Consider the following 18,306-nt stretch of genomic DNA (forward strand, 5'->3'; position numbering starts at 1 on the left):
TGTCCTTGTGTCTGCCATTGTCTTTACCTGTGTCTCGTTGAGTGGTTTCAGTTCTTGTTTGTAATATCTTGTCCACCTGTGTCTTGTTTGGTTCTGTGTATTTTAGGTTCCTGTTTTGTGTCCAGTCTTTGTCTTGTCCTTACCCTTGTTAATGTGAGTACCCTGTCCAGTGCCGGTCTTTCCTATAGGCGACATAGGCAGCCGCCTAGGGCGGCATAAGAGTGGGTGCTGGTGAAAAATCTTGCCTAGGGCACCAAATGTGCTAACACCTCTACAGACCCTGGCTGTTTCCCGTTTAAAAGAATAAACCCTTTGTTTGAGGCAATGTATGGCTACTCTCCTGCGTTTGGGTCGTACCCCACCACACACCGTGACACATAAGGCATAATTGAATTAATTAAAGACATCAAATTAAATTGTATAACCTTACTTTTAGAGTGTTTGATTTTAAAAGGGTTTCTTAGTAACAATTGGCTTCTGAGTGTAGGTGGCAACCTTCAGATATTACCGTTGGACTTACAAAAACGTCTATTATAATTCTTTAAACTTCTCTTTAATCAATGCATCTGCAGTCGTAATCCTGAATGGAAGCTTAGTTAAAATCTAGTATTTTTCACCCTTTAACAAGACACTGTAGCCTAATGATGGTACATTGTGTTAGTTTGGAGTATGTTATTGGGCTGAATGTAGGGGAAAGTGTATTACATGAGAAGGAAATGTAACAAAAGATTAAGGTATGATTTCCCAGATAATGAAAATGGTGTTACCCATATAGATGGTGTCACTAAAGGGTCAATTACCTGAGCGTCAGGTCACCTCATCAAAGTAGAGGACGCATTGCGTTATTTGTTATGTAAAATTATCCCTAGTGAGCGGGAACTGTGAAGATAAATGAAAGTTATCACAATTATTTTATTAGTAGCCTAACACTGCATTGCAAGAGCAGGTTTCTGCTCTTTTGTGTTTTTCTGCAGACATTGAGAACTTGGGTTGGACATCTTTGAACAGTGCTAGTTCATGACTATACCATATCAAGCTTGATTGTCTATTCGCCTACCATTTAGTTAGCTGACGATTAGCAGTGTACGATATTTTGTGTTAACCGGGTTCATAGAAAGATTAGATTGATACTTTATTGCTCCAGAAGTAAATGAAGGAAGTGGAACACATGAATATGGATAACAGCGTATTTATTCAATAGAAAGTGCTTACAAAAAAACGGTTGTATGTGACGGTCATGTAAATTAGTAGTGTAGGGAATGGATGTGGGATCAGTGCAAGTATAGAGAATCATTACAAACTAAAAAGCAAACAGTGATGATGTTCCTGCTAGTAATGGAGAGACCCAGCTTGTTGGGGCACAGCTTATTAAGGACCAAGGCACAGGTCACTGGTGTGCCCCTGCAGCAATCACAGCTCCTCTACCTGCCTGCCATCCTGCAACAGAACCAAAGACACAGAAACAGACAGGGAGAGGAGACCCAAACAATACACAGAGCCAACAATCTAACATGGTTTATACTATCATCACAACAGGCATATCCTCCCGGTCACTACAAGTCATTCAGGTAATGGTAATGTCCTATTGACTCATACAGCTGTGAACAGTATCCTTTCTGAAGTAGAGCCATGGCTAGTGTTTGTTGACCATGGCAGTGTTTAACACCATTCAACTCAAGTTAAAAGCAGTAGGCCTACATCTTACACAGCAGAAAGACTCATATTTATTTCAGGTCATCTACAAGTCCCAGTGTGCCATTACAATCATCCCTTGGCCCAGCAGCAGCTTGGTTTGGACTGGTTGCACAGTGAAACCCACCTGCAAGGTTGCTGCCATAAGTTGACCTGAAATGAGTTGGGCCTTTGGGACATCATAGATGATCTGTTAAGTATAAAGACAACAGTGTGTGAATGTGAAGGACAGCCGATGAACCTTTATTTATCTCACCGTGTGTATTTCACTTTTCTAAGTCTATACAAGAAAGATGACTGCTCAACAAATTGGCATCACAATATATTGGCACGAGAACCTATCACTTCATAACTGCTACCTCCAATCACTGTACATACTGTCCTGTCACTGTACATACTTTCCTGTCAGTGTACATACTGCCCTGTCACTGTTGGCTACATATACGTTGACCCTGGTACCTTACTGTCATGTTTTTTAATAGGGCATCATGGTCCTGGGGAAACTCTGTTTCGTTTGTACAACCATAAGTAATTAAAAATGACAATAAAATACACTTGACATGAATAGTAACAACAGTCGTATTTTGCCACCAACTGAGTTTGCACATTGCCTCTTACATTAAGGAATGTTGGCAGTGAAACCAAATCGCGCACAATACTGAGGCAACGCAATCGCAGTGCAAGGAAAGTTCACAAAGCTCCAAGCCAGACAACCAGCCAGCCTGATATTACTGCATTTATTTGTCTCTAGTCTGCACCCCTTTCAAGTATTGCAATTGTGACCACCAACTTCATACAAATAGCTAACTAGCTAACCAACATTGCATTTCATAGTAGCTCGCACGAGCATCCCTAGACCTACTTGACTTACGTATTAGATGTTACAATTGTTGTCATAATTTCCCATCGGATATTCAAGCAAGCAGACTTTAATTTTGGAAAACCAGACGCTGATTGTGCCAATCCAGGCGTTAATTTCGTGTGGTTTGCTCGACACGTCTCAAAATTCGAGACGCAATTTACGTGTGTGCAACGTGTCACGTGACACGTTCAAAGCACGCGTTTTTTTAGACGCGTGCTTTTGACACGTCTCAAAGTTTGAGACGTAATTTACGTGTGTAAATGGTAACGTGTCACTTGACACGAGTCAATTCGAGGCGAAAAATACGCCAACTTTGTATGGAAGTCGGCGTTTTTTACGCGTGGTTGAGACGGCTTTGCATGCCAAGTCGGCGTTAATTACGCGTGGTTAACACACGGGGGCGTCTTAATACTTGCCCACTAGGCCTTCCATGAATTAGAACCGTAGAATCTCCGTTTTCCTCACTCGAACATCTTAGCAGCGGCAGGGGGTCGATGAAGAGTAAGCTCTTACTGTAGCTATCTCTACTAAGTGATGGCTCGACGACAGGTGTTGTAAAACTGTTGCGTTTATTGAACTTTATAAAACACGTTACTGTGAACACCTTAAGAGCTTGTCATCTCTTTTAGTAGAGTAGCAAACCTTGAACTGTTAATCGAGAACTGAGTCACACTGCTTTTTTGGCGGGCAACCTTTTCGCCTCTCAACATCCTGGTCACAGGTCACATTATCAAAATAAAAGTTTTTTGTTTTAACAAAATACAATTCTTAGTATTTAAAATAAGAGGTCCTTTATACCAAATTTAACATACATATATAAAATTTTACACTGGATAGACAGGGTCATCTACAACAACCGCTCGAGCCGCTACAAGGCGTGGACAACTACTCAATGAGTATTCATAGAAAATTAAGTTTGTTGATTTCTTTGGTTTTGATTTTAAGGGATTGTGAAGTGATCATGGGTCATAAACTCATTGATGTGTGAAAGATTATTAAAGAGGTTTGTGAAGGACTGCCCTTCCAAACCTATGAGGTATTGTAATGATGGCTGTCCATGGTTTCTCCCCGTAAAAAGTATGGCCTAACATCAGCCAGGGGGAGTTTTACGCCAGGATTTCAAAGCCACAGAATAACAAAGGCAATTCTGAACAACTGCCAGACACGGCACAAGTTATTGTAACTAGTGTGTGTGAACTAAATGTCTGATCAAATACCATCTTGTTTTTGTGAAACTGTGTTTGAAATCTGGGGTAATTGTACCAAGGAGGGAAGGAAAATAAAAATATATATATACTCACACATGTGCTAAGCTTACAATCATACGAGTAGAAAACACCAAGGTATCCTCAGAAAAAAGGGGAACCCTTGTTACATAACATTAATCTGGTTCAATACACCAAGACAGTCACCAGCTATTATTTCAACCATATAATCATTTATTTTAGTTTCAGTTTTAAGTTTCATTTTAAGGTTTCTAAGTTTTCTGTTTTCTTGAAAAAGGGTTTCCTTTTCCCATTTGGTAAAAATGTTTAAATAAATCATACAGGTAAAAAAAAAAATAGAGCTCAAGGAATTGGATCCTTGAGAGGAGGGATTTGTGGTAGTTTAAATCAAATCAAATCAAATTTATTTGTATAGCCCTTTTTACACGCAAGCATGTCACAGAGGGCTTCACATACGCCCATAGAAGAAGTTTAAAGAAACCTGTATGAAGATATACAGGGTAACAAGTCAGCCTAGAACAGTATGTCTCATTTATCTAACAACAGAGCAGGCTAAGGGCTGGCCTAGTAGGCTTGCCAAAAGCCTTAGGGACGTATTCTTCTATGGGCCTGTTCTAGGGTCCGATTAAGCAATCAGCAGATTGCTCTGTTCCCTCTGATACTTCCACTGGTCAGATTGACACGGGGAAGCAGCCGTTAGGAGGGGGGTGGAGGTTGCCCTTTATGAAATGATGTATTGAGGGATCTTGTATATATATACAAGCAGAGGCAAACTCCTCCAAACCGTGTAGCACCTGATCCATCAGGAGGACCATGGAGTCCAAACGGCAGTACCGCAAACTGGAAAAGTCCCCACGGCGTCTGAAATGCAGTCAGCTCCCGGGACCTAGCACTCAATGGGACTTGCCAGTAGCCTTTGCATAGGTCTAACGTAGTGAGATATTTGGCCTTACCCAAACGCTCGATCAGGTCATCAATTCGAGGGGTCGGGTAAGAGTCAAACTTAGAGACAGAGTTCAGGTAACGAAAATCAATGCAGAATCGTAGACCTCCAGCCTTTTTGGGTACCAGCACCACTGGGCTGCACCACTCACTTTTGGAGAGCTCAATAATCCCCATAGTACGCATCTCATCCACCTCCTCCTTCAAGGCCACTAGGAGGCGTTCTTAGATCCGGTAGCTCATCCGCCTTGGATGAGCATTGTCATTCAGCACTATGACATGCTCTACCAGTGTGGTGTGATCAGGATTTTTGCTGAACACATCCGCACTGCAAATGTCTCTCATCTGTGACTGCTGCACTGCAGTCAGATGGTTAAACTCCAAGATTGAAGGCCTTCCAGTGGGTAAATATTAGCCTGACATTGTCATACTCATAATTCTAGTCAGAATATGAGTCTGAAAACTCTCCGTTGGGCTGTGACTATGGGGCGTGTTTCAACCGAACTTGTAAAACAAATGCTCAATTGGATAGACCTACAACCAATCAGAGCAACGTAATATGTTGTTTGTTGAAAACGAATTCAACCCAAGGGGTCTTTCGTGACGTTGTTGATTACGTTACTGTTGATCATCTGTCCATCATCGTATAAAGCCCGCCCTGGTAATTTCATTGGTCCGCCCAGATCCTGGTTTTATGTATTGTTGTTCCCAATACGAGACCCTCCAGACCCAACTTCCCGACCAAATGTTTTTGTGGGCGGGGAGAAGTTGGGCTGGCAGCCAGGCTAGGTAAATATTGTTCTTCCACTTCCTCTTCATCCTCCACTTGTCTGAGTAACAGCACGTCTGCTGCTTCCTCAGTCCTTGGAAAGCATTCCTTCAGGAGATTCACATGCAGGGTCCACGTGGAGTGGGCCTGTCAAGGCGTCGCAACCTCGTAGGTCGTGAGCCCAAGTTTCTTGATGATTTCGAAGGGACCTTGCCATCTAGCTAACAACTTGCTGCTTTCACTTCAACCTGCTTTCAACCAGGTTGGAAAGTTCTAGTTCTGGCTGATCGGTCATACCAAGTTTTTTGACAATGCTGGGCTTCAGTCATATGCTTCTTGGCTAGCACTCATCTTATCAAGTTTGTCCCGCATGTCCACTACATAGGAGACAACATTGGCAGATTCTGTTTGTGTTTTATCTCCTTCCCAAATTTCTTTCAGCAACATCAGGGGTCCTCGAACATCACGGCCATATAGAAACTCAAATGGCGAGAATCCTGTTGAGGCCTGTGGGACTTCCTGGTATGCAAACAGAAGGTATGGAATCCACTGGTCCCAATCAGAGCCATACTTCCGGAGCATTAGTTTAAGTGTCTGATTGAAACGTTCCACCAGACCATCCGTCTGGGGATGATAAGGGGTAGTCCGGAGTCCCTTAATCCCCAACAATTGGTATACTTGTTTTATCAAGGTGGACATGAAGTTGGAGCCCTGGTCCGTCAAAATCTCCTGGGGAATTCCTACCTGTGAGAACAGCTGTACAAGACTGAAAGCAACGGATCTGGCTCTGATGTTTTTTAATGGGAACACCTCTGGATATTTGGTCGCATAGTCACTTATAACCAACATATACTTGTTCCCCGCTTTACTTCTCTCCAGCGGTCCAACAATATCCATGCCAATTCGCTCAAAAGGAACTCCTATGATGGGTAAAGGCTGTAGAGGCACTTTCGGGGGGGCCTCTGGCTGAAGTCAGCTGACATTGAGGGCATGTGGTGACATCCAAACGGAAACCAGGCCAGGAGAAATGGCGACTGATTCGATCCATGGTTTTGTGTTTACCAAGGTGACCAGCCCGGGGAATGGAGTGCCCTAAAGTCATTATTAACTCCCTGGCCCCAGTTGGATAAACTAACTGCTCCACTGAGCCATGCTGTCAATATAGTAATGGTGTGTTAGTCCATGGAATGTTTGTATATGGGGGCCAAGGCAAGATCTGCTTTTTGTTGTTCAGGAATGTCACTGGGAACTTTATATCCAAAGGACATGTCTTCTCTTTCCACCATTGAGGGGTTCACTATGGTATGCAAAAACATATCTTGCCTACGCTGACAACGGCTCTTACGGGGTTTCCCTGGCTCTCCCTCAATCTCTGCATCATAGAACGGCAGTTTGCTAAGTACGGGGGGCCTCCTCTTCCCTCTGCTTGGACTGCACTCTAGTTAGGGCCATATTGCATGATGACTCGGAGTCAGTAAGTCACATAAAATAGGCAAATCTCTCCCTAACACTACAGGATAGGGCAAGTGATCAATCAGCCCTACTCTCAGTATATAACACTGTCCTTGCACATCCAAGTACACCTCTGCAGTGGGGTAACGTTTTTCTCATCACCGTGTATGCAACAGATAGAAACTGTTGTCTTATAGTCCCACAAATACGTAGGAACCAAATGATCCTCCACTACAGTTTGTAAACTCCCTGTGTCTACCAATGCTCTAACCTCATGGCCATTAACATGTACAGTTATGTCTGGCTTACTACTGGGCAAGCTCAATCTTGTGAAGTGGAATAATATCAAACTGTTGTAATTATGAAGATGAAAAATGTGTATGGATTATATGATGAAGACTGCCATTTAATCACTTTTATACTTTTACACTTTATACCTTTATATGTTATACTTTATATCTTTATATGTTACACTATTGAAAAAGCCTGATGCAAAGTTGTTGACTGTTTACTATTTCCCCTAAAATAGAGAAGGAAAATTAAGCCCAAAGTGTTAATCTGGATGATTGTGGATGGGTGTGAGATAAATCTATGTGAGCAAGTTCCTATCATGAGAAAACTACAAAACCCAGCAACGAGGCTGGAGCCCAGTGTAACTGGCCTCCAAGGTCAGAGTAGGTCTACAAAAAATTGATGAATTCTCTATGCACCTGCAATCTGAATCTCTCATAGAGAGAGAGCAATAAGAAGTAAAATTAATTGTGACAAAACCAATATTGTACCAATAGTAAACTTACAGAACTGATAAGGTTTTGATATATAAGAGTGTTCGGAGAGGATTTCTTCAGTCTGGTTCTGCAGAATCACCCTGCTTTTTTAGATTCTAATAAAACTCTTTGCATCAAAACTGTCGGATTTCCTGTGCTGTTTCAAACTTAGTGAATTTTTGATCCAAGGACTTCGTAAGTTGAATTTAATCAATTGACTCTGGTACAACACACAGATGAGCAAGTTTGGTGGTGTTCTTGGGACACATGGGCTTAATATGACCTTCCTGACCACAGAGGTGACAAATAAGGATCTTACTAAAGGGTTTAGCAGTACTGACTTGACTACCCTGGGTGTCCCTAGCACTGAAATTTCTACTCACTCCTGTAGAGGATGCTGGACTCATCTCTGGCAGATTAGGTCTCCGGGGCTCTTTCACTGCTTTCCATTTTGCAAAGCCCTAGAGTTGGGCTCCTCACCTTGCCGCCACAAACATCTGCAAGAACTGCTGCCTCCCCTGCCGAACGTGGGTCATGTTCTTTAACCCAGACCTGCAGGTCAGGGGACAGCATGCGGAGGTATTGTTCAAAAATGATCACCTTCCCCACTTCCCTTAGTGTCTTTTGTTGGGGTTGAATCCACTTCCCGTACAGGTCCTTGAGACGGACATAAAGTTCTTTGGGAGTTTCATCTACTTCCATGTCCAGTGATCTAAACCTCTGGCGGTAGGTCTCAGGATTTATACTGTATTTGTTTAAGATGGCCTCTTTAACTCGTTCATACTCTAATGAGTCTGCAATATCCATGTGCACAAAGGCGTCTCTAGCTTCACCTGTCAACAGAGGGACTAACCAAATGGCCCAATCCGGTTGTGGCCACTGGCATGCTAGAGCCAACCTCTCAAATGTAGTCAAGAAATGTTCAATATCATCTTCTTCGGTTAGCTTCTGAAGCCTTGGTTCTTGGATGACGTACTGACCACGGCGAGAGGGTGCGGGTGACGGCTGTAGACCAGCCGATAGTCCGGAACGACGTGGCTCCTTGGCTTCCCGTCTCCCTAGCACCAGGTCCTCAGCACTGCCTCCTTCCTCAAGACTCACCTCTGCTGCAGAGACTCGGGCATCTCTGGCATGCACCTCCTCTTGCAGTAGATGAAATTGGTGCTGCATGGCCTTCCAGCGGTGCTCCTGCTTTTCCGCCTGCACCTGCTGTGCCTCCATATTCTTCCGGACTACTTCCACCAAACTGTCGAATGACAGAGCAAGTTGTGGTGTCTGACTGTGACAGCGTCACTACCAGAGGCTCCGTACTCCTCCCCTGTTCCGTTATCGCCAGGTTGGTCCTTTGGCCCGGCCCTGGTTTTCTGTCGAGTTGACGTCTTGTGTCAAGCAAACTCTTTAATCTCCAAGTCATTTAGACATCTTGTGTCAAGCAAGTTTCTTTTGTGTTTCCCCTTGGGTTGTCTTCGGACGTTTGACCACTTCAGCCAAGCAAGGAAAGAGAGAACCTACTCAGTGTCTTCTACTGGCCATCCCACAGCTGCCACCATATGTGAGGGCATGATCAAGAAGGCACATGAGAACTGAGTAGGGTGCAAAATATTCAGGGGTTTATTACTTACATGACCGGATTGAACACATTAACAAAATAAATAAAACCGGGTTGTGAAGATAAAACAATACATTATGAACCAACCAAACAAACACACAAAGGTTGGTTTTCCCTTCTCCCCTCTGCTTGCTCCTCTTACAGTTATATAAGCCTGGGCTGCCACAATAAATATAGGGAGGGGACACCATACATCCTCCCACTTAATAATTGGAGCACAATTGGAGCAAACACCCCTACAGCCCAGACAGGGAGGGGAGCTTCCCATCCACTCTGGAACTCCATTTAAGCATCATGTTTTCGGACACCCTTTACTGGGACACGGCAGCCATGCTGTCCTCATGATGATCAAAGAAAAAGGTAAGAAAAAGGCTGAAACTAAACTAACAAAGATATGGTAAACCAAAGGCAATAAAGTTGATATGAGAACTAAGGAACAAAGCTATGTGACGTGTGTTATTTGTGAAGACAGTTGTATAGTGTTGCTGAATGTTAACATGCATACAAAGAAAACAAGGATATTTTAGTCCCTGTGAGGGCTGCTGTTAGGCGTCCATCACAATGTTAAATGGTGTTTTATTCAACGATAGAGACAGACTAAGAGATAAAATCTAGGAGTCTACTTTATACGATAGAATAGTATACTCCATCACACTAGTCTAAACATATTCAGTCAGGATCCCCATGGTTATGGGGGGTACATGAAACTACCTGTGATATGTGATATACAAACAGCAAAGCAGGTGTAACTGTAATAAAGGTCAACCACATCCTCACATTGTTAAAATCGTATCAGATAGCATGGAGATAAACATAGGATTTCTATTCTGTCTGTCAAGTGTTAACTTAAGAATGTCCTTTTCAATGCACATAATGTCCTTTTCAATGCACATATTACATCTTATGGTTGTATGCTTTATGGAAAAAACTAACATTCCTTTTTCAAGAAGAAAAAAAAAAAACGTCTTTATTATAATTCATGAGTGTAGATGAGAAAAGGTTCTTCAGTCAAGCAATCAATGAAGGATGTCGGGAATATTAGGGAAATGCTGTCTACTTACAGACCTGCATCTCACCTCGTCAAGTCAGGTAATGTTTTTCTACATGGGATATGGTTCGGACATCATTACACAATCTAGTTTAATTACTGACATTAATAAGACATTAGTCCCCCCCCAAAAAAGAAGCCCATTAGTTCTGTTACAAACTATGAAACAAGAAAAGAAGCAAACTAACTTCACAAACACTTTATCTGAAGTGTTGGGTCAGGACTCACTGCTGAATAGAACAGTGGGCTGTTGTAGATGTAACCTAATACATATCAAGTAAATTCAACACAGTGCTTGTTTGAATAGATTATTTCTTCCGTGAGCCTCCTGTAACAGCTCTTCAAAGGCTAATAGATTATGTTATCATTATAAAAAAGAAAGTGACGTACCAAGAAATCATTCAATATAAATCAACATAATACAGAATATGATAAAAGTAACCTGAACCATAGTCAATTATGCATGCATTATACATGCTAATAAATACAGAAGTTTTATTTAACTGATGCAACAATGTCACCGGTAAATCACACAACCCAGGAATTACCATGAATACTACACCTATACTGACAGTGGACACCCAAAATAGAGAGACGGACACTGGACAATTTGTTGTTTTAAGTTTAAGGACAATTGAAGGACCCATAATTACTGACATCCAGTCCAACACATCCACTAAAAAGCTACCCCCTACAGACTTTAAAGTAAAGAACAAATCATTACATACCCTTTAAACCTGCCTATGAACACTGAAAAAACATAAAAAGCTTTCATATGTCTAGCCTTGTTTGACTCAGTACGGACAAGAGCAGATATCAGGCAGGTCTTTTGTTTTAAAGAAAACAGAGCTGACTTTGTACTCCAGGTGTTTCACATTCAGTTAAGATTAAGTGTAGGCTATCTAGTATGACAATGTTACTAGCTAAGAGTAACCAACATAATAGTATTACTAACAGTATCCTTAACCTGTACTGCTAGCTAAGAGTACAATGATACTAGCAAAGTGAAGCCAGCATTGGTTGGAGTTTTAATAGCGTATTAAACAGTACCCAGTATTATGGTATTACTAACTAATAGTACCCATTATTACAGTCAAGTAACCAATATTTCAGTATTACTACCAAAGAGTAACCAGTATCATTGACAAATCTTTATCAGTAGAAGAATTACCGTATTTTCCAGAAAATAAACTATAAACCGCACCCCACCAGAATGGGAGCTTTGTGTTTGTAAACCGCACTGGAATATATGCCGCACTTGTTACGGGAACAATGATACCAAGCAATGCACAAATATAGACAGTAGGCTACAGCATGCCATTGTGTAACACACTTCGAAAACAAAAGTAAGTAAGTGTGTAATGCATGTTTTCTATTGCCCGGGAATTAACACATTTTTACCTTTAGATGGGTGAGTTCTAAATATTTCAGACGGTCCCCAAAGCGCAAGTTATTTTTCTGAAGCAGTAGCTAGCTAGCTTTAGTTTGCTTCCGGGCTAAGTTACCTAGCATAATACTCGTAGCAATGCTACTACCAGAGAATGTCTAATATAGAGGGTTTTCACCGACGTCACGTTCTGGGCGGTAACCCGGTTGCGCGGCCATATTGGAGGCACTCGAATTGAAAACAACTGAACGGAGTACAACCAAAGAACGTATATTCTATACTCTTTGGTACAACTGTAGCCATGTCTAAACGACCGAAATGGTCATCAAAACGCATCCAAGATCCAAGGCATATAGGGAAGGACTTGGACCACAAGAAAAGGGTATATATTTTGAGAAATTAGGATGTATTGGCGGTGCAGATCCCTACCAGTTAACCTAGCTCCCTCTACTTGGATTTGTGACGACCCAGTGATTCTACCTTCAGTTGGATATCCCGATATTGTTAACTACCTTTCTCGCCGAACCCATACACATGCAATAGTTTGATATTAATTATATTATGTTGATGTCAGCTTTACTGTCAAAACAATAAAAGCAGTAATTGTTTTTACTATTTACTATTAAAAACATTATCATTACAATAGAACATTTGTTATGAGCCGCTGAAATAAACATTTCCATAGCTATGCGGACGACACACAACTATATATATATCCACTGAACCCAACGATGAAACGGCCATCAATTCCATTACCAGATGCTGGTTGGCAATAAACAAATGGATGAATGATAACTTTCTTAAATTAAATGAAGACAAAACTGAAGTCCTACTATGTGGCCCCAAATCCAAAAGAGAGATGCTTACTAAGAATCTAGGAAGTTTAAGCCCCACATTAATAAAGTGACCAAAACTGCTTTCTTTCACCTGAGGAATATAGCAAAGGTACGACCATTCATAAACCAAAATGATGCAGAAAAGTTAATTCATGCTTTTATATCCAGCTGGCTGGACTACTGTAATGCACTTTTCGCTGGTCTTCCCAAAAAAAACACTGAAAGACCTACAGCTCATTCAAAATTCTGCAGCTGGATTATCAACCAAAACTAAAAGGAGAGAACACATTAGTCCTGTCCTAGCTACTTTACACTGGCTCCCTGTTACCTTCAGAATTGACTTTAAGGTCCTATTCCTCACATACAAAGTTCTACATGGGCAAGGACCTAGCTACATTGCTAACTCTCTTATAAACTACTCACCAGCTAGAACACTGCGATCATCAAATTCAGGCCTATTAGAGGTCGCCGGAAGCAGCCATAAGAAGATGGGTGATGCTGCCTTTGCCAATTACGCCCCAAAACTATGGAACAAATTACCCATAAATATCAGAGAAGCAAATACGCTAGACATTTTTAAAAGACAGCTTAAAACCTACCTTTTTACCAAAGCATTTAACTAATTTTTATCTCAGAAGGGCCTTACAACTGGTAGTAGTTATATTATTGTTTTTATAGATTTGCTTTGTATTCCCGCAAAGATTGCGGCTTGTGTTTGACTTGCACTATTGCTTATATGTTACATTTTATCCATTTTGCTGAGTCATTGTATTTTGTTATTCTGTAGTTTTTCTTCTTATTATTATAATTTTACTTTATTTTCGTTTTTTGTTCTATTTCTATTTTAATTTTAATTGAGAAACCACAAAGACTGTGCAAGAGTGCATGTGTTTTGTTATGTGTTTGGAAACTTGGAAAGTGGCAGCTCGGATCTAAGACGGGTTCGAGAGACCGCAGATAGAGTGCGGCTTGTCTGGGTTGTTACTGTATGTGTGTGGAAACTGCAAGTGGCAGCTCGGATCTAAGACGGGTTCAAGAGACCGCAGATAGAGTGCGGCTTGTCTGGGCTGTTATATGTGTGGAAACTGCAAGTGGCAGCTCGGATCCAAGACGGATTTGAGAGACCGCAAATAGAGTGCGGCTTGTCTGGTTTGTTATATGTTTTAGATCTATTACTTTTATCACTTGTATTATCGTTTTTGTTGATTTTATGTAAAGCACCTTGAGCTGCAATTCCTGTATGAAATGTGCTATATAAATAAAGTCTTACTTACTTACTTACAATACCTGACAAGAAATGTGCCGAACAAATACGGATGTTGTCCAGATTTTTCCCTTGTTGGTTGAGCTTTGCCAACCACAAGCGCCTCCTTTACTCAAATAATCTCTGGCATTCCTCTCCCTGGTTTTTAATCACTTTTGGAAGTCGATACTATACCAAATGTTTTTCTTTTTCGGTCCTATTGGTACAACCTGAAACACGGCAATAATTCAACATTTTCCTTGATGATGTTCGGGATATACTTCAGTGCCAGTGCTTTGTTGTGATGCGGAGTGCCTCCAAGATGGCGACTTCCGGTCCGATGACGCGTTGTGAAAACCCTCTATAGGGAGAACCATAGATTTATACATAAAGACTAGATGTCTTACGGCGGAGTCTAGAACGTCCGCACATGGTGGCCATCTTTCTACAGTCAACTCGCTCACCCATAACATTGTGTTGGTGCTACATGTACTTTTAAATGACCATAACTTGCTCAATTTTCAACCGATTTTGAAAAGGTTTGGTTTGTTATCAACGTCAGAGATGTAGTCATGCCACTGCATACTTCTATTATATATATTTTTAATAACGTAATTATTCATAAGTATGCAGTGGCACACTTTTCACTGTAGCAAGATGGCCGCCATGTGCGGACATTCGACTCCGTTGGCCGGCAACGCAGATGAGACATCTAGCCTTTATATAGATATCTATGAGGAGAACTGCCACTCGTGAGAAACTTCCGGGTTCTGAACTGGTTGCAGTTCCACTCAAGTTCCATATGAGGGCGCTAACGGTCGAGTGCAGAATGAATGGAGGTCTATGGAGCTATACCCCTCAAAATCCACTTTTCTCAGGATACATTTTTTTGTCTAGTAATAAAGGGGAGGCAAAAAAATACACACCGCTGGGTGTTACATTTTTTAAAGTCGCCTTTCTGTTGTAAAAAGCCTTTGAAAATGTCATTAACGTCATACACATCATACGACCAGAGCTAGGGCTGCAACTAACGATTATTTTAGTAATCGATTAATCTGTCGATTCTTTTTGATATTAATCGATGAATCGGATAAAAAAACAAAAGCATTAATTTCCAACCCTTTATTCAAAAACAGAACTGACAGTGCAAATTCACAGTGCAAAACATCTTTAGAATGTGCACAAACAAGCACATAATTTTGAAAAAGTTATTAATATTAGCGTGGATTTAATGCTATTTTTAGAGATTAGCAATTTATTTGAGTTTAGTTTAAAACATTTGTGAAAATTGAAAAGTTGTGGAAATAGGCCAGAATTTATTAGAATAATTTGGTGTGTATGTAATTTTTTTTGACAATTTTGAAAAAAAAAGTTAATTTTGCCATTTGCCAGGATTAAGCAATTTTCAAAGATTTGTGATTTTCTATCATTTTATTTGAAACTTCATTGAAAAAGTAAAGGCTGTGGAAGTATACCAGACATTATTAAGATACTCTGGTGTCTGTTGAGGTTTTATATTCATAAAAATATTATAAAAGTCTAAATTTTTCAAAATGGTATGGGTAGTTTTCACCCGGTCCCGAACGCGATGCTGCAAAGTAGCGTCTTCCGAATGCGAGACGAATGTCGAATATGAAACTAACTTCACCTCGGTCAAACCTCACGCCATACAAACAGTTTCTTCCCTTCCGCTGTTGCCCTCCTCAACAAGGCCAAAGCTCACACTGACTGAATGTCCTTAAAAACGTTTTGCACTACACTCAACTCCTGTAATATTTGTATTTTATATTGTAAATTGGCAACTTATATTCTACTTTATTGTATATTCTATTTTATTTTAATTGTATTCCACTTAGTACTGCTAGTTTATGTATCCTTAGTATAGTTAGACCACATATTTAAATTTAAGATTCCTATATGTTTACTGTATGCACCTTCCTGCCAAAGCAAATTCCTCGTCTGTGCAAACTTTCATGGCGAATAAATCCCATTCTGATTCTGATTTACACACTTTTTCAACGTATTTAGTGTGAAATGCTCCCTCACCTTGGAAGACTTAAGTCGTACTGATTTCTCCGCCGTGTGTTACAGAACAACGTTACTCAACAACGTCTCTCCGATGGCCTTTCCCTTACCTCCACTCTGCTCCGCGCTCAACTAAACTTTTTTTTTTTTTTTAAACATCTCAAACATCTCCGCGACTTGAGTGGCGTAATCATTGCGCGATACAACAAATCGATAATGAAATTCGTTGCCAACGCTTTCAATAATTGATTTCAATTGATTTGTTGTTGTAACCCTAACCAGAGCTATTGCTTGACGGCAAGCTCTGGTTACTTCCACTTTTTCTCTCGAGGCATCAACAACAGGTTAGGCTCTCCCTGTCAATACACATGCTAGAAAGAGTTTTGGCTTGCTAATGTTGTTGCTAATAATGCTAATGCTCTGACATTCTGGTTCTGCTTCGGATGCCATCAAGAGGGATCTCTGGTCGTAGTCAGTCCTTCACTAACAAATCAGCATTTGTTAGCAGAATGCTAGCGTGTTATGGGCAACAACGACTTACCCTGTAAGAAATCGAAAGGACATAAGTACTCTTTCATTCAACTTTTGACCTGTAATCCATGTTGAACATGCGAAAACTACAATCAAATCTGAGATTTCTCAACGACAATCAGGCGAAAGAGACCAATTTAGCCGTTTAGCTCCATAGACTTCTATTCATTTTGCACTCGACCGCGATCACTCCCAGTGGAACTGGTGGAACTGCAACAAAATTTTGTACAATGGGGCTTAATAGGGAGTGGCAAGGCTCTCCTTAAAAAGGCTCTGCTACTACCATGCTAGCAGACATCCCAACCTGCTAAAACTAATTTCAGGGAGGTGGCTTACCGGCTACGCATTTGCGACTTTACGCTGTGAGACCCGCATTCGAACGATCACATGTGCAACGCTACTCCTTAACTAGTTCAATAGCATTCACAAAAAAAGTGTTTCTACCGTTATTGTTATAAAAACGTTCTGTAAGCCACTTCAAAATATAAACCGCACCACCACAAGTATAATGTAATATCGGGTTATAAACCGCGGTTTTATTTCCGAAAAATATGGTATGGCTTATGACAGTGTAATAATACTAATGTTCCAAGACTGGAATGTTCAGGTAGGCAGTATGGCTGACATACATCACATAATGTCTCTCGGTCATCATCATCCTTTTTCATTGGTTACATAGAAACAGGCTCAAAGCATCATCTCAGCCCTTGTCATGTTGAAAGTCTCTCAAATATAGAACCACAAAACCAGTGCCCAAAGAACAACTGACCTGCCTACCAATACCTTTGTATGTAAGGAAATGTGCTTCTGTAAATTTCCTGTAAATTTAGTCCACCTTTGTTTTTTACTCCAAGTATAAGGTCTAGTCAATAGGCCTTGTGTAAAGGGACATTTAAACACTGAAGTGACAAATGTGCTTCACATGGAACATAACTGCTCTGTCAAGCCAATTGTCAGGCAAAACAGCATCAGGTGACTGGGAGAAAATACTGTACCATCAGAGAGGAGTTCAAATGAATCCGTACCATGATTCTGTGTAACATGCATACTGGGCTCTTAAGAGGGGTGAGGAGACAGAGGATATTTTTTGTAGCAGGGCTAGCACAGAAGACTACAGTAGTAGGGATAGCATAGCAGGCCCGGACTACAGTAAAAGTCTGACAAAACACTAAAATAAAACTGGATACGGAAGACAAATGTAACTTTTTTTTTTGTGAGTTAAGTGTTGGGGGAAAAAACCTGTAATTGTAAAAGTGAAGCATTGATTGAACTTCTCACCTAAAAGTTATAAAACCAGCTGCATTGATCATTGACATACTACTCCTCAGAGGAGCTCTGTCAGTCAGTACCATCAGTAACTTACAGGAAAGCATTATCCATAGTCCGTAAGGTTGGCCGAGTGTGCCTCTTAACAGACAATTCCAGAACGTAACATTTTCAGAAACCAATGGGCTGTGTGGAAATACAGCTCCTCTCATGCTCTCCATTGAGCTACAGTCCAGGTACAGCAAGAGAGACAAGGCAGAGACAAACAGACAGGCAGGAAGCAAGCAGGGCAGGTCAACAGTCCTCCAATAGTACCCAATCAGCAGCAAGAGTACCGTTGGGCTTTGCGGTTGCCGTGGAGATCAATGGTGCTGCTTAGCAGCGCGTGATCAATCTGGTCCTCGGTGGCCAGCACCTCCCTCACTGCCGCCTCGAAGGCCGCCCCCACATTGGTGTCATCCTTGGCGCTGGTCTCAAAGTACGGACAGCAGCCGGTCTCCTCGCACCATGCCCTAGCCTCGTCCTCGCCCACCTCACGTTCCTCCTCCTTGTCCACCTGGATAGAATGATTACATTTTAATTTAGGAAATTGACCTAAAAGTAAGAAGAAAGACTAAAAAGTCAGAAGCCAATGACTTTTACATACCCTCT

General features: G+C 41.2%; 1 protein-coding gene across 4 annotated transcripts in view; it reads right to left on the reverse strand.

Moving 5' to 3' along the window:
• Positions 1-1,173: 1,173 nt before the first annotated feature.
• Positions 1,174-18,306, reverse strand: part of rab9b (RAB9B, member RAS oncogene family) — a 61,534-nt gene continuing 44,401 nt past the window's right edge. For 3 of the 4 annotated variants that reach the window (XM_084697336.1, XM_084697335.1, XM_084697338.1), the window contains exons 5-6: positions 17,991-18,211; positions 1,174-1,882 (exon numbers count right to left, since the gene is read on the reverse strand). In XM_084697336.1, the coding sequence (XP_084553462.1) occupies positions 1,765-1,882; positions 17,991-18,211 (339 nt within the window). In that variant the 3' untranslated portion in view covers positions 1,174-1,764. Of the gene's footprint in view, positions 1,883-9,298; positions 18,212-18,306 lie in introns of those variants that run through there. The other variant, XM_084697339.1, reaches the window with a different exon arrangement.

This window comes from Hypomesus nipponensis, chromosome 1, assembly GCF_054491055.1.
Source record: "Hypomesus nipponensis isolate SF chromosome 1, ASM5449105v1, whole genome shotgun sequence".
NCBI lineage: Eukaryota > Metazoa > Chordata > Actinopteri > Osmeriformes > Osmeridae > Hypomesus > Hypomesus nipponensis.